The 23,344-nt window shown below is 54.1% G+C and overlaps 1 protein-coding gene across 1 annotated transcript in view; it reads left to right on the top strand.

Moving 5' to 3' along the window:
- MDGA1 (MAM domain containing glycosylphosphatidylinositol anchor 1) overlaps positions 1-21,772 on the top strand; it is a 59,570-nt gene extending 37,798 nt beyond the window's left edge. Inside the window, exons 4-17 of the mRNA XM_068960730.1 lie at positions 935-1,131; positions 1,886-2,018; positions 2,232-2,501; positions 4,936-5,265; positions 8,241-8,537; positions 9,567-9,851; positions 11,462-11,613; positions 12,615-12,792; positions 13,046-13,069; positions 14,055-14,207; positions 15,161-15,295; positions 20,202-20,332; positions 20,504-20,612; positions 21,483-21,772. Of these exons, the coding sequence (XP_068816831.1) occupies positions 935-1,131; positions 1,886-2,018; positions 2,232-2,501; positions 4,936-5,265; positions 8,241-8,537; positions 9,567-9,851; positions 11,462-11,613; positions 12,615-12,792; positions 13,046-13,069; positions 14,055-14,207; positions 15,161-15,295; positions 20,202-20,332; positions 20,504-20,612; positions 21,483-21,574 (2,486 nt within the window). The 3' untranslated portion in view covers positions 21,575-21,772. The remainder of the gene's footprint in view (positions 1-934; positions 1,132-1,885; positions 2,019-2,231; positions 2,502-4,935; positions 5,266-8,240; positions 8,538-9,566; positions 9,852-11,461; positions 11,614-12,614; positions 12,793-13,045; positions 13,070-14,054; positions 14,208-15,160; positions 15,296-20,201; positions 20,333-20,503; positions 20,613-21,482) is intronic.
- Positions 21,773-23,344: the final 1,572 nt, after the last annotated feature.

Here is a 23,344-nt window from a genome sequence, read left to right as displayed (position 1 = left end):
GCAGCAGCAGCAGACCTATTCCCATCATAATCAAATATGAACCTTGGACCATCCCTATAAAGTGGTCAGGGAGGCCAGGAGAGGTTGGATTATACCCATTCCACAGATGAAGAAACTGAGACCAAAGGCTTGTGACTTGCTCACTGCCTAGGTCTCTTGACTATGGTCCAGTGCCCTTCCCACCATACCTCATATCTCTGCTTTTGTCCCAGGGCAGCTCTAAAACTTCCCTACCCCAACATTTGCAGGACCAGGCACCCCTCAGTCCTTGCTCCTGGCTGAATGAGAAGCCTCCAATCCCTGCCTGCCCTCCATGGATTTCCCCTTGACCCCAGGAGGCTATCTGCCTGCTTACCACCCACCTCTGTGCCCGTTCAGGCTGACCTAGGTACCCAGAAGCTGTGGGGCCAGGCCCAATGGTCTATCTGCCACCATCTTAGTACCTACAATCAACCTACCTATTAAATACACCCCCTGCCCCCCAGATGGGACCTGATAGAGTGTTGAGCAATGGAACCCCAGGCCTTCTCTTTTATCCCCTATCAGCCACCCAGGAGTCTGCCAAGCTTTGGGGCCAAGGGTCATTTCTCAAGTTATTGCAGCGGGAAGGAGCTGGCAGGCATGGCCTGATTTCCAGTCTCAGCTGATTCCTCCATCCCGTGATACGAGGGTGAAGACAGACAGTCCCCCCACCCCCGCCGCCCCCCAGTGCAGGTCCCTGGGGAGGGATAGCTGAAAAGCCCCCAAGTCCAGTCCCCTGTCTCTGACGGGTTGGTCAAACTTGCAGGGCTGGCAGAGCATGTGGTTCTCTGGAAGCATCCCATGAGGGTGGCTTAACTTTCCCTGAGGGCTGCCAGGGGCTCGAGGCAACCCCCCGCCCCCTGCAACCTAGGGGTCAAGCAGCACTGACTCCACCAGGACTGTGCCCTTGCAGACCTGGACGAGCCCGTGCTGACGGTGCACCAGACAGTGAGCGATGTCCGAGGCAACTTCTACCAGGAGAAGACGGTGTTCCTGCGCTGTACGGTCAGCTCCAACCCGCCTGCTCGCTTCATCTGGAAGCGGGGCTCCGACACCCTGTCTCACAGCCAGGACAACGGGGTTGACATCTACGAGCCCCTCTACACCCAGGTCAGGATGGGCGGCAGCTGGCCTGCTCTCCTCATGGCTTACCCCACACTCTTCCTTCTGGACCCCACAAAGGTGGGGTGCAGGGGGGTGCTGAGGTCTCACCACCTGGAACTCTAGGGACTGCCCTGACTCCAGCAATTTTCTTCTGATATCAGAAGCAAGCATTCTGATTGGGCTTCAGACAGCCTGGGGAAGACAGAACCAAGACAGAAAGGTCAGGGAGCAGTGATGACAGGAGAGCCCTTTAAGAACATGGCCAATTAGGAAAGCATCCCCGGGGGGCAGACAAGTCATCCCCACCTGTCGCTGGCTGGCAGGGCCTTGGGAACCCATGGCAGGCACAGGCGGGGTTGGGATAAAGATGACTCACTCCCCAAGGGCCTCCTGCCATCCCAGGAGATGGTGATGAAGCCGTCCTTCAGGGGAGATCTTTCAGAGGCAGCTTTCCTAGCTGTCAAGACTCCACACGTGGCCATGGCCTGCAGGGCCAGCCCTGTATTTGTATGGATTGTGAGACAGAGCGGGATTCCCGCCTTACCCTTCCATTTCCTCAAACGGGGAAACTGAGGCCGGGTCCTGGCCATTGTGTACCAGGACACCCTCGGACCCATGCAAGCTCAGGGTATGGGGAATGTGGCATCCAGTCCAGGCTCAGTCCTGAATAGGAATTTGCTTTAGCCTCTGGTGCTTGGTGAATATCTGTGAGAGCCCTGGAGACCCAAGCAGGCCCCTCACCCTAGTGGTCGCTGCCCAGGGGGAGACCAAGGTCCTGAAGCTGAAGAACCTGCGGCCCCAGGACTATGCCAGCTACAGCTGCCAGGTATCTGTACGCAACGTGTGTGGCATCCCGGACAAGGCTGTCAGCTTCCGGCTCACCAACACCACGGGTACAGACCCCCCCGCCCCCCCCCGCCAGTCCCTTGCCCGCCTGTGCTGCGTCCTCAACCAGGACTCTAGGCACATCACCACAAGTCTGTGCCCTCCTCCCTCCTGCCTGCTCCCTCCTCCCCCGCACCCCCCGGAGGCCTTCTCTCCTTGCCTCTGCTCCCTCACATCTAGCTCTGCCTCAGTCCCCTGAGACCCCATTCTTGTCCTCCCAGCACCACCAGCCCTGAAGCTGTCTGTGAACGAAACTCTGGTGGTGAACCCTGGGGAGAATGTGACGGTTCAGTGCCTGCTGACCGGTGGTGATCCCCTCCCCCAACTGCAGTGGTCCCATGGGCCAGGCCCGCTGCCCCTGGGTGCCCTGGCCCAGGGTGGCACCCTCAGCATCCCTTCAGTGCAGGCCCGAGACTCTGGCTACTACAACTGCACAGCTACCAACAATGTGGGCAACCCTGCCAAGAAGACTGTCAACCTCCTGGTGCGATGTACGTGGCTTTGGGGGTGGGGGGGGATGGGGGAGGGAACTTGGGAAGCAGACGGGGTTCCTGTTGCTCAGGAACTGGAAGGGGAAAGGGGCCTGTCTTCTTTCCCTTGGTAGGAGGGAGAGGCTGAGGAAGAAAGTTCCAGGCACTTTAGTTTCCCTGCAATTCAGGTGTCTGCCAGCAGATGGCAGGACTAAAATTTGTATAAAGTTTTTTTTTAACTTTTTATTGAAAGTGAAAATGACAGTGAAGTCGCTCAGTCCTGTCCGACTCTTTGAGACCCCATGGACTAGTAGCCTACCAGGCTCCTCCCTCCATGGGATTCTCCAAGCAAGAGTACTGGAGTGGGTTGCCATTTCCTTCTCCAGGGGATCTTCCTGACCCAGGGATCAAACCCGGGTCTCCCGCATTCCAGGCAGACGCTTTAACCTCTGAGCCACATTGGGGTATAGCCAATTAACAATATGAGGTATAGAGTTTTATTTACAGCTTACAATCTACATTTTCAAATATAACCTTAGCAAGCCAAGATGTGGGAAGGACTGGTATTGATCACTTTGAATTTTTTTAGATTGGCAAACTGAGGCTGCCTGAGGCTAAATTTGGACATTCTAGTCTCTAACAGAGAAGGCAATGGCACCCTACTCCAGTACTCTTGCCTGGACAATCCCATGGACGGAGGAGCCTGGTAGGCTGCAGTCCATGGGGTTGCTAAGAGTCGGACACTACTGAGTGACTTCACTTTGACTTTTCACTTTCATGCATTGGAGAAGGAAATGGCAACCCACTCCAGTGTTCTTGCCTGGAGAATCCCAGGCACAGAGGAGCCTGGTAGGAGGCCATCTATGGGGTCGCAGAGAGACGGACACGACTGAAGCGACTTAGCAGCAGTCTCTAACAGAAATTTCCTGACTCCCTCCCTGTACAACGGTTTCTACAAGATTAATAGAATCAAAGTGAAAATAAAACACATTTGCACATGCTTCCTATGTAAATCTTTATTAGCAAAGCATTTCAGTAAGTATGAAGATAATTACTAAATGTAAAAATGATTAAAACTTGGAGCACAATCTAAAGAAGTACAGATACTTTCCTAACTAGATTTCAGCCTCAGTAATGATCATTAGCTGTTTGATAAGATCTTGATTTTACTGCTTTGCTATAAGGAGAAACCTTTAAATTCTTCTGCTTATACAGCTTTAGGTTACTGTTTTAAAATTTATTTTTAAAGATTTTTTTTAAAAGATCCAGACTTGTTTCCAGCTTTTTAGCATTTGAAAGTAAAATACAGCTTTTGTCAAATTCAGTTGAGAATCTTCTGATGAGATGTACACTCTTCTTCGTTCATCTCTCCCTGACCAGTCTCTCCCTGATTCTCCTCACAAAAAAGAAGCTGGCACTCTATGACTTTTTACTTAATTCTGATTAAGTAGTGAGAAAGATAATAGTCAAACTGTGGTTATCTAATGACTACTTTTCCCTTTGATGGTACTTTTCCCATCAGAAGATTGTTTTTCTCCACCTGATTCCATTTGACCTTTAAAACCTGGCTTGATAAGATTGCGATTTACATCAAATACTTGTGGTCACCTCTTGGGGTGAAATGCAGCCTGTTTCACTCAGCCCAGTTCTGATTTATAGCTGCTACAGAGTCCTTTCCAATGAGCACCTAATATTAAGCATGCTATCTCTTGGCATACATTAAACAATATTCAGATTTCTAAAAGAGGCCAGACCATTTTCTTTCTAAACTCTGTATTTTTATGTAATTGCATGTAAGATGATTGTATTAGTCTTTTTTTTTTTTAATGACACAAACTGTTGCAAAGAACTAAATAGCATAAAAGGGCAAGTTAGAAGTCTCCCCTCAGTCCCCTTCAGTCCCACTCAGTATGACCAGTATTACATTCTAGTGCTTTCTTCCAAAAGTTGAATTTTGTATATTCCAGGTTTAAAGCAACAAAAAATATAAAGCAGCACAGCAGCTAACAACATAGGCTCTGAGTGTGAATTCGAGATTGGCTATTTACTTCTTTGAGCAAGTGGATTAAACTGTCTGAGCCTCAGTTCTCTCCTTTGTAAAACAGGGACAATAAAATGCCTCCCTCACAGATTGTGGGGTGGGCTAAATGAAGAAACACATTTTAGGTGCTTAGAACAGGGCCTTTCATAGTGTATGGTCAACCGTGGCTGTATTGATTACTAAAACTGACTTTTCTACAGCCAGCTTTTTTTGAACTTTGGGAAACACATCTGAGCAAGCAGAACAATTTCCAAGCAGGAAACGTGATGGTTCCTCCTGGGAATGGGGTTGTAGACCCCAACCTCCAGGAAGGCCAGCTGGAAGCGAGGAGCCGCATCTGGATGGCGGTGGTGAGACAGGGAACCCTGGCTTTGGGCCAGCCCCAGCCACCCTTCCCTTCCCTTCCACCCATAGCCATGAAGAATGCCACATTCCAGATCACCCCAGATGTGATCAAAGAGAGCGAGAACATACAGCTGGGCCAGGATCTGAAGCTGTCGTGCCACGTGGACGCAGTGCCCCAGGAGAAGGTGACCTACCAGTGGTTCAAGAACGGCAAGCCAGCACGCATGTCTAAGAGGCTGCTGGTGACTCGCAATGACCCCGAGTTGCCTGCCGTCACCAGCAGCCTAGAGCTCATTGACCTGCACTTCAGTGACTACGGCACCTACCTGTGCGTGGCTTCCTTCCCGGGGGCACCTGTGCCCGACCTGAGTGTCGAGGTCAACATCTCCTCTGAGACAGGTGGGCAGCTGGAGGTGGGGCAACAGGGAGGATGGAAGGGGCTGGAGAGCCCCACAGAGGGGAGGGGGCAGCAGCTTGAGAAAGGGAGGCCACAGTGAGGAGGACACCATCTGTTCATGCCGCATGCATCGTATGCATATATATGGATTATATGCCAGGCACTGTGCCAGGCACTGCAGTAAAGTGGTAGGCAAAACAGGTTCTGCCCTCATTGGACTTACTAGCAAATGTGTTTCAGATTATCCCACAAATAGAGATATCACTGCAAACTGTGATGCATGAGAGTCAGGAAAGGGTTTCCTAAGATAGCTTTGATCTAGATCTGAGGGAGGGGCAGGATTTTAGTAGGCACAGGAGAGCAAGAGAGGTAGAAGAGAAAGGCAGGCCAAGGAATCAGCATGTGCAAAGGCACTGAGGCAGGAAAGTCCATGAACCATTTGGAGCCCTGAAAGAAGGAGAGTGTGGCTGGGAGAATGGAGTCAGATGAGAGTGGAGAGGTTGGCAGGGGCCAGATTTTGCAGAGAATTTGGGTCTTTATACCAATAATAAAAAAAATAATGAAATAATAGCCAACATTTAGTGAGTGTTCACTGTATGTTCTGATGATTTTGTATTTATCTCATTCACGTTCAAGATTTACTATGTGAGGTAGATGGTTCATCTTCAGGTTTTAGAGATGAAGAAACTTAGGCTCAGAGAGTTTCACACATCAACAGGTGGTGGAGCTGGGATTCAAACCCAGGCAGCCTGACTTCAGATCTTGCTCTCAGCCACCCCTGAAAGGTTTACACTTGGAAAAAGAGTTTGGAGGGAGTGACTCTGAACAAAGTCTCTGGAATTTCATCTCCAGCCCCCACTACCTTGCACTGAGTTGCTGGCTGACTTTGGCTAAACCTCTTTGACTCTCTGGGCCTCAGTCTCTCGTCTATGAGACATTGGACCAGATGGCCTTGGAGGCCCTTCCCATGCTGATACCTGAACAGGGAGGAGCCAGGTGAAGCTGGAGGCATCAGGAAAGGCTTCCAGAAGGAGACAGACCTGAGCTGGGCTTGGGAGTGAACTAGGCTCCATGGATTCCACAAATCCATTTCCTAAATCCTGAGCCATGTCCTGGGTGAGGAGGTGGGGAACCGAGCCATGAACACCACAGCCCCATTCTCAGAGCTCACTGCCTAGCCAGGGAGATAGGCCTGTTGTGGAGGGGTCAGGCAAGGTGCAGGAAAAGGAAGAACAAACCTTAGATAAGACTCAGGAGCTAAACGTGGGGCCTGCAGAGCATCCTGGGGACATGAGAGAAGGACCAGGCTGCCTGGGGTCATCAGGGGAGACTACTTCTTAGAGGAGCCAAGTTCCATGTGAGCATTTGCTAGGTGTAGGGAACAAGCCCAGGAGAGGAGGGACAGGGAGCCCCCAAGGTATATGAGACTTGCTGTATCCAGGAAGTATGTTCCTTACAAGTGGATCCCACAGCTGGGACTCAGGATGGGAAAGGGAAGATGAAGCTGAGGGTTGACAGAGGTAAGAGCCTTGTTTCAGAGCCAAGGGGTTTGAGTTTTAAACTGAGGACAGTATGGCCTCAAAAAGGGGGTACAGCCCTTTAGCTTGTGGGGCATAACAGGGTTGGGAGCTGGGATGTTTTAGAAACAGGGAAATCAATGAGGGTGCAGGGCCATTTCCTTCGTTTGGCTTATAAGCTTGATGCCTAGGGGATGGAAGCTTTTAAAGAACCTACAGAAATGGAGTAGAATTGGAAAAATAAATTAATTGGCTCCAAAATACAAAAAAGAAAACTACAGAATTAAAGTCAATAAATGTATAAATGTTTATAGAGCATAAATTATGCCAACTAGATAACTGGACCTCAACTTGCTTTGTAGAGTTATTTACAATTTATATTTAATGAAGACATTTTAACTTGTTTGATGTGATATGAGATGGGACCCATGGAAGTCTTTTTTTTTTTAATTGGAGTATAATTGCTTTACAATGTTGTGTTAGTTTCTGCTGCACAGCAAAGTGAATACACAGTGTATACACAGGTATATGTGTATCCTCTCTCTGGAAGTCTTTAAAGACTCTTCATTTGGGCAGTGTGTTGAGTTGGATTAGGTTTGGCTGTGAATGACAGAAAAAGTCTAAATAATAGTGGCTTTAAATGAGCTATATATGTATTTCTTCTTCTTGTAAAAGTGAGCAGTCCAGGCTGGAATAGTAGCTCTGCTCCAAGTCCTCAGAGCCCCAGGCTCCATCTCATCTTGCTATTCTGTTCTCCTTAGTATGTGCCACCTCGTCCACAATGGCAGTGCCAGCTGCAGCCATCAGTCTGCATTCCAGCCTGCAGGAAGGAGGAAGAGAGGCACAGCCTCTCCCTTTAAAGACCCCACCGCCTTGGCCAGAATTTAGTCACATGACCACAGCCAGCCATAAGGCAGGCTGGGAAGTAGTCTTCATTCTGGCTGTGTGCCCTGCAAAAGCCCAGATAGTCTATCACTTTGGAAGGAAGGGTGAGGATGCTGGGGGACCAACTACGGATCTGTGATAACACTCCAGAAAGAGAAGATGGAAGCTTTCACTAGAGCAGGGTGGGTGGGCTGGAGAGAGGGGATTAAGGGAGAAGCTATTCAGCAGAACTATTTAAAAAGTGGAACCCCCCCATCCCCCAAATAAATGAATAAAAAATGGAATCCCCCAAACTTAGTAATGTTGGGGTTAGGAGACAAAAGGAATCAGCCTGGACGCCTTCAGTAATCTTTCTGAGTTGGGAGACCTTGAGAGGTAGAGGCCCAGGAAGTGGAGAGGGTTTGGGGGAGGGGAGTTCTACTTTGGAGAAACTGCAGGGTCTGTGGGCGCTCTGGGATGGGAAAGGGAGGTTCGAACGTAGCGGGAGGGAAGCAGACGCCCCAGAGCAGAGGTCTGGGTTGGGGTGGGGTCGGGGGAAGCTCTAACCTGGCTCCTATCTCTCCCCGGCCCCACAGTGCCGCCCACCATCAGCGTGCCCAAGGGCAGGGCCGTGGTGACTGTGCGCGAGGGCTCGCCAGCTGAGCTGCAGTGCGAAGTGCGGGGCAAGCCTCGGCCGCCTGTGCTGTGGTCCCGCGTGGACAAGGAGGCCGCGTTGCTGCCATCGGGGCTGCCCCTGGAGGAGACCCCTGACGGGAAGCTGCGGCTGGAGCGCGTGAGCCGCGACATGAGTGGGACCTACCGCTGCCAGACTGCTCGCTATAATGGCTTCAACGTGCGCCCGCGCGAGGCCCAGGTGCAGCTGAACGTCCAGTGTGAGTCCCACCGCCCCACCCAGACTACCGTCCGAGCTGTCCCTCCCGGTCTCCTTCACCCCCACCCTCCACGTTCGACCAAACCCCTCCGCCTACTGCTGGTACCCCAACCCCTCCTTGACCCCCGTGCTGTAGGACATGGAGGCCCATGACCCTTGCGGCACTTGTACCCCATCTTCATTCCCGGGGACACAGTGAGCAAAGAACTGATTTTGACAAGTGGAAATGAGAGTTTGAAGGAAGAAGGACCTTCAAGGGAACACACTGCCTCAGTGTGATGATGAGAGTTAACCTGCGCTGTGTGCTTAGTCGCTCAGTCGTGTCCAACTCTTGGCGACCCCATGGACTGTAGCCCGCCAGGCTCCTCTGTCCATAGGGATTCTCCAGGCAGGAATACTGGAGTGGGTTGCCACACCCTCCTCCAGGGGATCTTCCCAACCCAGGGATGGAAGCCAGGTCTCCTGTATTGAAGGCGGATTCTTTATTCTCTGAGCCACCAGGGAAGCCCTAGAGTTAACCTGCCACGTGTCAAGCACTGTTCTGAGTATCTTAATGCACTAACTCATCTAGTCCTTCACAGCTCTCTGTATAGATTCCATTATTCACCCATTTTTACAAATAGGGAAACTGGGTCACACAGACATTAAGAAACTTTCCTAAGATCTCACAGCTGTTTAGAGGCAGAGCTGGGCTTTGAACCTAAGCCATCTTGCTCCGGGGATCATGCTCTAAACTCTGACGCTGTGTTGCTTTTCATCACACGGGGTGAGGGGACCATTTGAGGCTCGAATAGAGGCCCGGTCTGGGAAGCTCGGCTGGAAGTTACGGCAGGGAGGAGTAGGCATCTGCAGGTCGGGAGGTGTGGCTGTTGAGTACGCTGTGCGTGTCCGCCCTGAGACCCTTCCAGGCTGGGGGTGGGGGGTGGGGAGGGCGCGGGCGTAGGGGTGAATGCGTCGCCTCCCCGTGGGGCAGCTCCTCAGATCTTACCCGGTGGGGAGAGGCCCCGCTGACCGCCGCCCCCGCCCCCAGTCCCGCCGGAGGTGGAGCCCGGCTCCCAGGACGTGCGCCAGGCGCTGGGCCGGCCCGTGCTCCTGCGCTGCTCGCTGCTTCGAGGCAGCCCCCAGCGCATCGCTTCGGCTGTGTGGCGCTTCAAGGGGCAGCTGCTGCCTCCGCCGCCCGCCGTCCCCGTCGCCGCCGAAGCCCCCGACCACTCCGAGCTACGCCTGGACGCCGTCACCCGCGAGAGCAGTGGCAGCTACGAGTGCAGCGTCTCCAACGACGTGGGCTCGGCCGCCTGCCTCTTCCAGGTCTCGGGTGAGCGTCCCGGCGGCCCCGCCCACCTGGGCCCAGACTCCGCCCACCTGGGTCCAGACCCCGCCCACCCCAGCCCCGCCCTCACCGGCCTGGAGCCCTGCCCCTTCCGCCCACGTGCACCGGGTTTAGGTCCCCTACCTTGCCAGGACCCACCCATGCCCGGTGTAGCGTTTGCGCAGGCCTCTCGGATCTAACAGGGACCTCTTCTCACAGCCCTCCCCACTCCGCACGTCCATTCTAGCCTTCCTGTTTCAAGGCCCATTCAGACCTGGCCTCTGACAGCCCTACCCATGCTCAAGCCTTCACCAGGCCTAGGCTTCGTGCCTCCAGAGCCCTTGGGTACTAGCCCTTGCCGGTTCTCACCACGCTCACGCCCAGCCTGTATGAAGCCCCATAGGCTTCACCCCTTCCAGCTCTCTGCTTACGCTTGTTCGGGTAGCAGGCAGCGCGGTCTTTCCAGCTGGGTCCACAATTAGGTTTAGACTCACCCACTCAAGCCCTGGGTACCACCCCATCTCAGCCATCACTCTTCAAGGCCCTCTTCCTTTGTCCTTGGCCCCCAAAGCTACATATAGGGAATCTGTTCCCGACTGCAGGCCTGGTGTGAGGGGCCTGAGCCGTAGCGTGGAGGGAATGGAGAAGACGCCGCCCCCCCGCCCTCCCCTCGACAGCTTCCCTGGAACATGGAGGGTGGCGCTGGGCCAGCCAGCACACAGTTCCTGAACTGTCACTCTAGATGTTCCGGCCTCCACGCCCAGAAGTCCCTTTAGTCCTATGTCTTCAAGTCATTCGAGAGGGCACTTTGAGGCTGCAGCTGGGCAGAAAGGGGTGGGGGTCATGGTGAGAGCAGAGGGTAAAGGAAGGGAGCGGATAGGATTGCCGAATCAGCCCATCTCCACCTCCTGTGGGGAAAGCCAGCTCCCTGCCAGAAGCAGCGTCCCGAGGAGAGCCCGGATGTTCCTGTCCCCCATTTTACCGCACCCTGGTTCTCCCCACAGCCCCTGACTGGCCTGGTATCCCTTTAGCTCTTTTCTGGATCTCCTCACCCAACAGTGGGGCCTAGCACCGCAGGTCACCGGCCGCCTCCCCAGTCCTTCCCCACCCCGCCCAGCCCTGCCAGCCAGAGGCCCCTGTGACATCTCCCACCTCCCTCCCCTCTCTCCTGTTCTCCCACACTTTCCTTGTCTCCCCACCTCTTGGTCTCTATCTCCCTTCCCTTCCTTCCCTTCCTCAAAATCTTTGACCCTTCTTGGCGTCTTCTCCCCATTGCTCGTCCCCTGTGTCTTCTCTAACATCTCTTCTCTGTGTCTCTGCATATCTCTCTTTTCTGGCCTTTCCTTGGCCTTTCCACTCCATCCTCACCGACACCGCCTCTTGGATTCCCACCCTCCCTTTTCTCCTTCTGCAACCTTCCCTCCCGCCCTCATTCTCCCCAATCTCCTCTTCTCCCACCGCCTCCTCTCCTCACAATATTCCTTGTTTTTGTCTCCCCCCATCCTGCTCTCTATTCCACCCATCCTCTCCTGTCTCCCTCTCCCATACCTCCTCTCTCTGTGTCTCTCCCCAACCCCACCCTTCATGGCCCCGTGCCCCGCTCCCCACCCTCTCAGCCAAAGCCTACAGCCCGGAGTTTTACTTCGACACCCCCAACCCCACCCGCAGCCACAAGCTGTCCAAGAACTACTCCTACGTGCTGCAGTGGACCCAGAGGGAGCCTGACGCTGTCGACCCCGTGCTCAACTACAGACTCAGTGTCCGCCAGGTGGGCCAAGGGGGACAGGGGCCCAGGTGCAGGCTGGCCCTGGGAGTGCTTGTCAGGCCAGGGGAAGGGCTTGAAGACACATTGACCCTCTTATAGAAGGCTCTTCTGAGCCAGAGCCACAGTGTTCTGGAAACAGCAGGAGCTGGGAGGCTCTAGGGACCTATCCCCGCTGAACCCGTGCTCTGCGCACAGCCCTGGGAATTAGGCAGGAGTCTGCTGGGTTCATGTGGGGGAAGGGAGCAGAGCCGTTTCTGCTCACAAAACACTGAGTCTGCTCTTACATCAGAAGCTTAAAGTAGGAGCTTAAGTCTCACCCACAGGGTCTCTAGGATGCAGGGCCAGAGCCACCCTGCTGGTCTCGTTCCATGTGGTTCCACCCAGCTAAGGGGGAGTTGGGTGGAGGGTAAGAGTGTGACGCCGGGGCAGACTGCCTAAGCTAAACATCAGTTCTGTTTTAATTTGGGCAGGCTACATCTGTTTGGCCTCAGTTTCTTCACTTGTGAAATGGGGATAGTTATAATATTCCACCTGATAGGGCTGTTATCTTGAGGATTAAACAAGTTAAAAATCACATCATATTTGGAGTAGTGCCTAGCACACATTAGTTGTTCGATACTTGTTCATGTGTGTGTTCAGTTGTGCCTGACTCCTGCGACCCCATGGACTGTAGCCCACCAGGCTCCTCTGTCCATGGGATTCTCTAGGCAAGAATACTGGAGTGGGTTGCCATTTCTTCCTCCCGACCGAGGGATTGAATATCTCTTATATCTCCTGCATTGGCAGGTGCATTCTTTACCATTGCCCCAAGACAGCCCGGGAGGCGGGGCGTGGAAGGGGCGATTGCTCTGTCTTACAGATGAGGAAACTGAGGGCCTGGCTTCCTAGTCCTTTGCTCTTTCTGCTCCTCAAATGCTGCCCCCGCAAAGTCACACCAGGGTCTGGGCAGGTGCTCAGGTGGAGGGCATGGCTTGTTGGGCATCTGGGACTCCCTGTATCTACAGTTGAATCAGCACAATGCCCTGGTGAAGGCCATCCCGGTGCGGCGTGTGGAGAAGGGGCAGCTGCTGGAGTACATCCTGACCGACCTCCGAGTGCCCCACAGCTACGAGGTCCGCCTCACGCCCTACACCACTTTTGGGGCTGGAGATATGGCCTCCCGCATCATCCACTACACGGAGCGTAGGTGGTGGTGGCGGCGGTGGCGGTGGGATAGGTGGGCCCATCTCATGCTCAGGGGACCCCTCCATATTTCCCTCATGGTTCCTGAGCTTGGGGTTCCCCAATCTGCAGTGTCCTACTCTGTTACTGCAGGCCAGGTGCCTCTGGCCCCCAGTCCTGCTCTGGGGACCCTGTTTCCTGGTCCTAAGCCCAGGCACCCTCTGCATAGCCCTACACCTTGGTTCTGACTTGGTTTTCCTGCTTGCTTTCTCAGCCATCAGCTCTCCCAATTTGTCAGGTGAGATACCCCTGCCTACTTCTCCTTCCTTTAGGGTCACAAAGGTTCCCCAGTGGGGGGAAGGGACCCCCAAGAGATACCCAGAGAGAAAATAGCGTGGAGGCTCGCCATTGGCAGGAGAAGCAGGAGGGAGCAGGGCTGGGTTTAGAGAGATTTGCATCCGGGATTTATTTTGGGGCTTAAAGGCTTGAAGGGAGGGTGGAGTCAAGAGGACATCTCTAACTCAGGGTCCTTTGTCCTCACTCAGCACTGTTCACTGTCCCCAGAAGAAAAATGGAAAGATCAGGTTAATCCACCTTCTCTGTTCCCTGGGGCAGGGGTCCTTAATCTGAGATCCATGAACTGACTGCCCCCCCAAATGATCAGGGTGGGCCCATGAAACTGCAACCTCGAAGGGCCTACAAGTACTTCTTTATTTTCCCTAACTTCTCACAGAAATTTAACATCCCCTTCAATGATGCGTGTAGGAATATGGTCACCTGATTGACTTTGTCACCAGTGGAAATCCAGTGTTTTTACACCACCTAAAACTTGTTGCAGCCATCTGTAAACGTCATTTCCATTCATTAGTATTTCAAAACTTCCGTACTTAGACCTAACACTAGATCTGATGATTTAGTTAGAGAAGCCCACTTCTTATTATATCAAGCATTTGTTTTTTGATGATTGTATTTCAGCATAATATGATTTCCTTTGTAACCCTATGCTTTTCATTTTATGCACCTAAATAATCTGCAGTGGGGTCCTTAACTTTATTAGACGTCAGAAGGGTTTGTGGCACCAAAAAAGGTTAAGAAGTCCTGATCCAGGAACAGATGTGTCAGGGGCCCTGTTGCCTGGTTTCTGGAGCCTTGGGATCCTGGGTCCCCTACTTGGATGTTTGGGAGCTGCCTCGGGGGTGACCAGGAGGTTAAAACTGGATGAGGGGACCCGAGCAGGCTGACCCTCTTTGTCTCACTCCCTCCCCACCGTGCCCTGACTGCAGACAACACCTGCCACTTTGAGGATGAGAAGATCTGTGGCTACACCCAGGACCTGACAGACAATTTTGACTGGACCCGGCAGAATGCCCTCACCCAGAACCCCAAGCGCTCCCCCAACACTGGTCCCCCCACTGACATAAGTGGCACCCCTGAGGGTGAGGAGATGGCCTGCTGCTCAGAATGGAAACTGCTTCAGGGAGAGGTCTAGCGCTGGGGAGCCCTGGTCTGAGGGGAGACACAGCCCCTCCTCAGGGAGCCCCAGTCTGAGGGGAGACACAGCCTGTCCTCAGGGAGCCCCAGTCTGAGGGGAGACACGGCCCCGCCTCAGGGAGCCCCAGTCTGAGGGGAGACACAGCCTTGCCCTTGGGGAGCCCCAGTCTGAGGGGAGCCCCAGTCTGAGGGGAGACACAGCCCCTCCTTAGGGAGCCCCAGTCTGAGGGGAGACACAGCCCCTCCTCAGGGAGCCCCAGTCTGAGGAGAGACACAGCCCTGCCTCAGGGAGCCCCAGTCTGAGGGGAGACACAGCCTGTCCTCAGGGAGCCCCAGTCTGAGGGGAGCCCCAGTCTGAGGGGAGACACAGCCTGTCCTCAGGGAGCCCCAGTCTGAGGGGAGACACAGCCTTGCCCTTGGGGAGCCCCAGTCTGAGGGGAGCCCCAGTCTGAGGGGAGACACAGCCCCTCCTTAGGGAGCCCCAGTCTGAGGGGAGACACAGCCCCTGCTCAGGGAGCCCCAGTCTGAGGAGAGACACAGCCCTGCCTCAGGGAGCCCCAGTCTGAGGGGAGACACAGCCTGTCCTCAGGGAGCCCTGGTCTGAGGGGAGCCCCAGTCTGAGGGGAGACACAGCCCTCCCCTCAGGAAGCCCCAGTCTGAGGGGAGACACAGTCCTGACTTGCTATAGGATTAGGAAGAAGAGAAGCTGCCACAGAGCTAAGAACTCACAAGTCCTGGCCCAGACTCCTGTGTTGTGCTGAGGCAGGGAGGACAGATTGGGGTGGTGTGAGGCACCTGGGATTCAGGTCACTGATACAAGGGGAGAAGAAGAGTCAGGTGGAAAGAGGGCTGGGAAGGCTGAGGAGGAGAGAGTTGGTACACCTCCACTTCTCTGCAGGCCACTACATGTTCATTGAGACGTCGAGGCCCCGGGAGCTGGGGGACCGTGCGAGGTTGGTGAGTCCCCTGTACAACGCCAGCGCCAAGTTCTACTGTGTCTCCTTCTTCTATCACATGTACGGAAAGCACATCGGTGAGTCGAAGGACCAGCGAACCTGCCCGAGTGAGTGCTGCTGCTGGGAGGGGGCAGGGGTCCACAGGAAGCTGGGGACTGGTCTGCTTAAGGCCTGGGCTTCCCAGCTCGGCCAGATCACAGGGAGTGTGATTGTAGAGCGTGTGAGCAGAATCTGGGCAAGGGGAAGGTCCAGAGAGCCAGCTTGTCTGAGGTCTTGAGATAATCAAGTCTTCCTGAGTCTGTAAAGAAAATGGCTTCCGCAGGATGAGGTGGAAGTCTTAGAGGGGATGGAGAAGTCAGCTAAGAGGCTGCATGTATTGACTTTCTGGATGCTCTGCATCTGTGGTCTCATTAACACTCACAGCCACCGAATGAGTGAGGTGTTACCATATAAACCAGAGAGGTTAAGCATATGCCCAAGATCACACAGCAGCCCAATTCTGCTGACTCTCCCAAGCCCTAAACACAGGGTTGGAAGGGAGCTGATTTGTGAGCAACGAGAGGAAGTCCTACAGAACCCAAGGGGTGTGCCCTTTGGGAAGAGATGGCTCTGGTAGGAGCATCACATTAGTCAGTGAACTTGTCAGTTCAGCCGTCACCTCTAGACATCCTGCTCTGCGCCTGGCTTCAGGTGGTTCAGAGAACAGGATGGACAGGTTCCTCATCCACTTGGCACCTGCAGTCAAGTGGGAGAGACAGACATGAAATAACTCATTGCGCTAGGTAGAATTTAGCGGCCACTGTGATGTGTGTCTGCAGCGGCAGGATGGGGGTCAACACAGCTGATAACAGGGAGACTTGACTGACGCTGGGGACCTGATTATGGAAGACTGCTGAGGAAGTGACAATTTTAATTTTAATTTTGTTTGTTTGTTTACATTTTTATGGAAAAGGAAATGTCTTTGCACAAGTCGGAAGGTACAAAAGGTACATGATGAGAGCCCCCTTCCCATCCCAGTCCTCCTGCCACCTAGAGTGCCTCTCCAGAGGCAATCAAGGTACTAGATTTGGGCGGGGGGGGCGGCACACTTCCAGAAATGCCTAATGTGTAGAGAAGCCGATACACATGTATCCTCTTTCCCCGCATTTTATGTACAGTGTTCTGTGCCTTGCTTTCCCCTCAAAACTGTACCTCTTGACGTTCATGCCCTAAGAGGTCACAGAAATCTTCACTGTTCTTGGCTGCACAGCAGAGGAAGTGACTTTAACCAAGTGCAGACCTAAAGGCTCACTGTGAAGTGTCCACAGCTGGAGCAATGGGTCAGGCTAAACTGATGAACCAGAATGAGGTGGGGATGGGACCTTCTGCAGCCGCTGGAGCCCTCCAGGCTGTCTACCCAGGCCAGTTCACTCGTGGCTGGGTCTGGACTTGGTGAGAAGCTTCCTTTGAGATAGGTGGGGGTGGGGATGAGTGGGACCATGCTGCCCAGCTAGTACTCTGGGCAGTTCAAACCAATCCTGCTTTGCCCCAGCCTTTCCCACTTTTAGAAGTCCCACATCCCAGGCAAACCAGGACAGGTGGTCATTTTGTCCTCAGTTCAGGAGGAGCACGGGGAACCCAGCTGGCAAGAAGAGCATGCAGGATACAGGAAGGCCCTGGGAGATTAAGCTTTAAGAGCTGGGGTGCCTGGGAGCAGAGAAAGCCCTGAGGGAGCTGTCTGTGTTCCAGAGCTTGCTAGGTGTCCCCCAGTAGGTGGGACAAACACCAATCATTGAAAACTTCTGGGAGGCAGATCTGAATTCCACCTGAGGAAGATGCTATAAGCATCAGATCTGCCCAGCAAAGGAGTCTGCTCTTCTGTCCCCGGGTAGGAGGAGAGTCTAGCAGGGGTGCTGTGGAGGGGACCCCTGTGCTGGGTAATATTACTCCCCTGCTCAGCCCTCCTCCCTCACTGTCTTCTCCAGGCCTCCCAGACCTGGCCCACCCCTGCCTGCTTCTCTGACCTCATTTTCTGCTGCTCTCCCATGACTCCACTCAGCTCAAGCACACTGATCTCCTTGCTTTTCTTTATATATTTGAGGCAGGTTCCTTCATGCCTTAGAGGCCTTTGCTTGTGATGTTTTCCCTGACCTGGAATGTTCTCCCCCCGCCTCATTCAGGTCTCCTTGGAGAGGTCCCTGACAGCCCCACGTAAAACACTTTTCCATCCCTTTCCTGCATTAATCCTTTATTGTGCTTTCCACCCAAAGAGCATAGCTCCAGGAGGCAGGGTTCTTTGTCTTATTCATGGATGTGTCCCTGGTGTCTAGAACAGAGCCTGCTCAATTAGGTGAATGCGTGAATAAAAGGGAGGTAGTGGAGCCTGGACTTGATGACCCCTGAGGTAACTTCTAACTCGGAGATGCTATGAAAGTCCCTTTTCAATCCTGATGACAGTCACAGAAATTTCTTCATTGAGCATTCAAATACTGAGAGCAGGTAGCAGTTTGATGGGGGCTTTCCCTGTGGAGTCAAATGAGAGAAGATGAGAATCCCAGTAACTACCACTCCACAGAGCGGGGAGTGCTCTGGGCAAGGGGAGCTACAGTTTAAGGTCTCAGAATTTACAACTAGCACAGAGGGCTCCCAGCTCCAACCTGGGAAGACTTCCTGGAAGAGGTGGTGTTTCAGAGAGACCTTGAAGCACAAAAGGGATTTGGTCAGGGGAACAAAGTAGGGGAGGGCATCTCAAGCAGTGGGAACAGGCCCTGGCCAAACCCAGGGTCTGCAAAGCTGGACTATGTCCAGGCTGCGGCTTGTAGCTCAGTTCAGCTCCGGAGGTGACAAAGAAGAACACAGTGAGCAGGTGCCCTTAGGGCTCTGGCTGACCCTGTGAAAGGCTGTCAGGAAGAGGGGAGATCTTGGAGCTGGTGGAATGACCAGAGAAGGGGGAAGAACTTCAGTTTTGGTTTGAGCAGTGAAAAGGTGGGGTTTTCCCATTTGAGTCCTTGGAACAGGGTGGTGGAGGAGGAAGGAAAGGTTTGACGATTGAGGTTAGACCCTGGGGATTTGGGGATTGGGGTAGGAGAAAAATCTCCAAGAAGGGGGAAGAGAGGGAGGTTCCCTTGGGGGCTGGTGAGAAGCCCAAAAGGCACTGCGGCTTGGGCCCTGCCTCTGCCAGTGTGGCTCCTCCCGGCCCTCTGGGTGCTGGCTGCAGCCCTCTGAGGGCCCCGTCTGCTGGCAAGGGTCCTCACAGGCCTGGGATCTTTGGAGTGTTCCTCCCCCAGGCCCAGGCCTGCTGCTGGGGAAGGGTGGGCATTTCCTGCTGTCCTGGTCCTTCCTCTCCCCACCCCTCTCACCCTACCTGGCAGCTCCGGGCACCAGCTGTCCCCAGACCTTGTATCTCTCTAGCTCTCCTTGGTCCGAGCCAACTCCTTTGCTCTCAGGCAGGTAACATTTGGTGGCCCTCTCCCACCAGGGGTCTGTCTATCTGGTGTCACAGATGGTGTGGCATTGTCTATGGGCAGTGCCATGAAAATGCCAGGCACCAGGTGCCACCTAAGATTGATTCCCCTTCCCTCTGAGCCAGGTCTTCATGTCACTGGGGGCTCAAGATAGGCTGGCAGCGCCAGTGAAGGGGCACGCCCTTGCCTGGGTGCTCCTTGCCAAGGCTGGATCCACTCCTCCTCTTTCCATTGTCTGTCAGCACCTCCACGATTCCAGGCCCCTGGGTCTGTGGGCAGAGGGGCTCAGCACCCCCTAGGTTAATACCTTCAAAATTTCACATTTTACCACATCTCTGTAGTACATACACTAATATTTTTCTTGAAGTCACGTCCTTTTTCTTAGCTTTGTCCTAAGCATCAATACTAGAGAAGTTGTGGATTTGAAGGGCTCATTTTATTCACCTCTTAAAACATAAGTATTACGTTTTTATTGAGGTATAATTGACATTATATTAGTTCCAGATGTACAACATAATGATTTGGCATTTGTGTATATTGCAAAATAATTGCTACAGTAAGTCTAGTTAATATTCATCACCAGAGTTTTTTTTTCCTTATGATAAGAACTTTTAAGATCTACTCTCTTGGCAACTTTCAAATGTGCAATACAGTATTAGTGACTGTATGGTGACTACAGTCACCATTACATTACATCCCCAGGACTTATTTTATAATCGGAAGCTCAACCCTTTTTAGTTTCTTCACCCATTTCACCCACCCGCCACCCTTCACGTGTTAAATTTTTAAACTTGGTTCCTGTACCTTCAGGGGATTCACTGGTGGTGCTAGTGGTAAAGAACCCGCCTGCCAATCCAGGAGACATAAGAGACGTGGGTTCAATTGCTGTGTTGGGAAGATCCTCTGGAGAAGGTAATGGCAACCCACTCCAGTATTCTTGCCTGGAGAATCCCCGCAGACAGAGGAGCCTGGCGGGCTACAGTCCATGGGGTTGCAAAGAGTCAGACATGACTGAAGCGACTCAGCATAGCATAATGACTGGTATCTACCATTATATGGACAGAGGAGTCATTGGGGTTGCAAAGAATCAGAGACAACTGAAGCAACTTAGCACACACTTACCTCCAGAAATTGCAGTAGCATTGTTTGCCACCGAGTGTGTGCACTGCATGCTTTGGGAATCTTGCTTTGTGTTCAGACTTGGGCCCCAGTGTCCTAGGACAACTCTGCTGCCTAGAGGAGGAAGGGTGGGGGTGTGTGTGGGTGTGTTCCAGGGTTGGGGGGCGTTACTGATTAGGAAGGAAGGAAAGATGTGAAAGAAACTTTGCAAATTGTCCTGATGAACGGAAGCCCTGCTGCTGTGCTCTCTTTCCCATGCTGAGGTCCCCTCTGGGATGACAGGATGCTGGCCAGTCTGCAGTGGGGAGAAGGTCCCGTCCAGTGGGGGCAGTGCTGCGAGCCCTGGTAGGGAGTCGAAGGTGGTGAATGGGGAAAGCAGGGAGTGACCCCTCACAGCCGCCTTTCCTCATGCCCGACACAGGCTCCCTTAACCTCCTGGTGCGGTCCCGGAACAAAGGGGCCCTGGACACGCACGCCTGGTCCCTCAGCGGCAATAAGGGCAACGTGTGGCAGCAGGCGCATGTGCCCATCAACCCAAGCGGGCCCTTCCAGGTGAGTCGCCCGGGCCCGCCTCTGCTTATAGCTCTCCCGGCCTGGGGCCGGCTCCCCGGGAGCTGAGGAGGGAAGCATGCAGGGATGGGGGGACCTTCCTGGGAGACGGAGGGTAAAGGCTGGGAGCAGAATCTCCCTCACCACGCTCCCTGCTCTCTGATCCCACCCCAGATTATTTTTGAGGGTGTCCGAGGCTCGGGCTACCTGGGGGATATCGCCATAGATGACGTCACCCTGAAGAAGGGAGAGTGTCCCAGGAAGCAGATGGATCCCAATAAAGGTGCAGGGCAGAAACTGGGTGGGGGGTGCCTGTGTCAGGGGAGGTGGTGTTGATGTCTGAATTGGGGTTCCCAGTGGCAAGGTGATGGGGTGCATGTGTTGGTAGCTGGGGAAACAGGTGCTGGTGTGTTTGGTACCCACCTCGGGCCCCACCCTGGTTCAGGCTATGGGCTGCATGGGCAGTGAGACGACCAGACCCTCCTGTGAACTAAGCATACGGTAGCAGCATCTGTGTCTGGGAACATCTTTCTGTATGTATATGTGTGTATCCAAGTGTGAACCTGTACCCCTTCCCACACTGGGGGCCGGGTGTTTGCAATAATGTCAGTTCGAGGTTACCAAGAAATTACTACATACCAGGCAAGGTAGACACCTGTATATGTATGATCTCATTCATTCCTCACCACAGTCCTCCAGAGTGGCTCTTCCACTCATTTTATTTTATTTTTACTTTATTTATTTTCATCATTCCCCATTTTTTTTCTTTTTTTTTTTTTAGCCACACCACAAGGCATGTGGGATCCCTAGCTTCCCAACCAGGGATCGAACCCCTGCCTCCTGCAGTGGAAGCGTGGAGTCTGATCTGCTGGGTGACCAGGAAATTTCCCTGTTAGACTCATTTTATAGATGAGGAAGCTGAGGTCCCTGAGGTCGAATGAATTGCTCTGTGTCTTCCTTAGTGAGCCACGGGCCAGGATTTGGACCCAGCAGGCAGAGTGAACCCCCACCTCACGTCCTGCGAGTGTGTCTGTGTGCACAGAGTGGGGGCAGGGGAACGACCCTCGCGTGGCCTGCCCGCCCGCCCGCTCCTCCCTGGCCCTGCCGAGCTGACCAGAGCCCCGGCCTGTGTCCCTTCTCTCTCCCGTCACAGTGGTGGTGATGCCGGGCAGTGGAGCCCCCCGCCAGCCCCTCCCACAGCTCTGGGGGCCTGTGGCCACCTTCCTCTTGGCGTTGCAGAGATGATGAGAGCTGCGTGGCCCGCCCCCCCCGCCCCCCCGGCACACCAAAGTGTCCACATCGTACCAAAGACTGACCCCACGCCAGCCGGGGTGCCCAGGGGCAGGGCCGCCCGCCAGGGAGGGGGCCGGAGTCGGCCGCGAGGAGGAGCGGAGAACAAGGACAAAGGCCCAGCACTGAGGCCCCGGAGACGGTTGTTCGACACACCCACACACCCACACTCACACACACAGAGATATATTAAAGCACAAGTTTCTATCCAAGCTGCCAGCACCTTCTTTACTGCAGAGCCAGGGGACTTGCCTGAATGGCGCCCGCCCCCCAGGGATCTCGGCGCCACATGGTCCTTGTCGGGGCTGCAGCCACGGTGTGTCTCTGCCCTTCCCCTGGCCCCGACTCCAGGCTCAGCTCAGCCCAGTGGCTTCCCCAGCAGGAGCCAGAAGGGGAGTGGGCATAGGAGCTGTGCCCTGGGCGGGACTCTGGAACTCCCTGGGACAGAGGAGGCCGGGGTCGGAGGGGCCCCGAGGAACTCTGTGAGCTGTGTGGACGACACGCAAGATGAGGCACTGGCTGCATGGAACCCTGTTCCCAGAGTGAAGGCCAGACGCCGGAGAGCCCAGGTCCCCCCCAGCGCCTGGCCCGTTCACTCCTGGTGTGTCATATCCACGCGCCCCCCCCCCCCCCACCCCACCACTGTACCCACTTTGAAGGGAGCCGGTACAGTCTTGGGCCTGGGCAGTCTGAGGACTGACCCCTCCCTTCCTTCCCTTCCCACTGCACCCCTACCCCACAAGCAGCTGGCTTTCTGAGAGCACAGCCCCCCACCCTGGTCATGGGCCTAACCTCAGCCTCCCCCCGCCAGCCCCCGCTGCATCCCCAGAAGCCAGGGGAGGGGTGGTGGCCAAGCCATTTTCTGGGCTGAGGTTTGACTTTGAGAGGAGCAGAGAAGTTCTGCCTTTATGATTTCATGCCTGCATGTCGGGTGCTGATTTAGGGGTAGAGTGAATCTTCTCTGTTTCTTGTATCCCTGCCATGAAGGGGTGCTCTGGGCCGGGTGTGTTGGGGGCTGCCCTGTCCTCCTCCACTGCAAAGCAGGATCTGGCTGTCTCTTCCTTCTCCACCCAGGGTCAGTGAAGGAGTGGGGTTTGTTGATGGCCTGAGGGGACAGTTGCTGGTCACCATATTCCCTGGGAGCTGAGGCTCATGCCCCCAAACTGAAAAGAGGCTCTGTGCCCTTGGTCTTGAGTTGGGGGGCTGAGATGGGCATGAGGGGACCTAGATCTCCTCCTCACCATCACCCCTGAGCCCCCATCCCAGCTGTCCATGGGACAGAGGAGGCCCAGCCCTTTCCAGGGTGGATTGTTACGCATGTGTGCGTATGTGTGCACATGTGAGCACGTGTGGACCCATCTGTTGTCTGTGTATCACTGGTGGGTACATCTCTGGCAGGAGTGTGTGCAAATATACATCTATGTGTGCAGTTATCTGTATGTGAGGCTAGGTCTAACCCCACTCTGTGAGTGCCTGTGGATGTCAGCACGTCTGTCTTTATGAACGAATGTTCCTGGAGCGTTGGCCAAGTATGGCACTTTTTCCCTAGTGTGGTCTCGAGCGCCCTGCCGCCACCTGAAGTTCTGCCTTTTATCCCCGACGGGAGATGAAGCTTACAGATGACCCTGTGGAAACGAAGGCCACTTTGGTGGAGGAGTCACGGGGCTCCTCTCGGAGCATTTGGTGGGAACAGCTGCAGACAAGAGGCAGCAGTGCAGTGCCAGG

Source organism: Capricornis sumatraensis, chromosome 22 (genome assembly GCF_032405125.1).
Source record: "Capricornis sumatraensis isolate serow.1 chromosome 22, serow.2, whole genome shotgun sequence".
NCBI lineage: Eukaryota > Metazoa > Chordata > Mammalia > Artiodactyla > Bovidae > Capricornis > Capricornis sumatraensis.
Note: the sequence above shows the minus strand (reverse complement) of the source record. Positions and strands in the feature narration are given on the sequence as shown.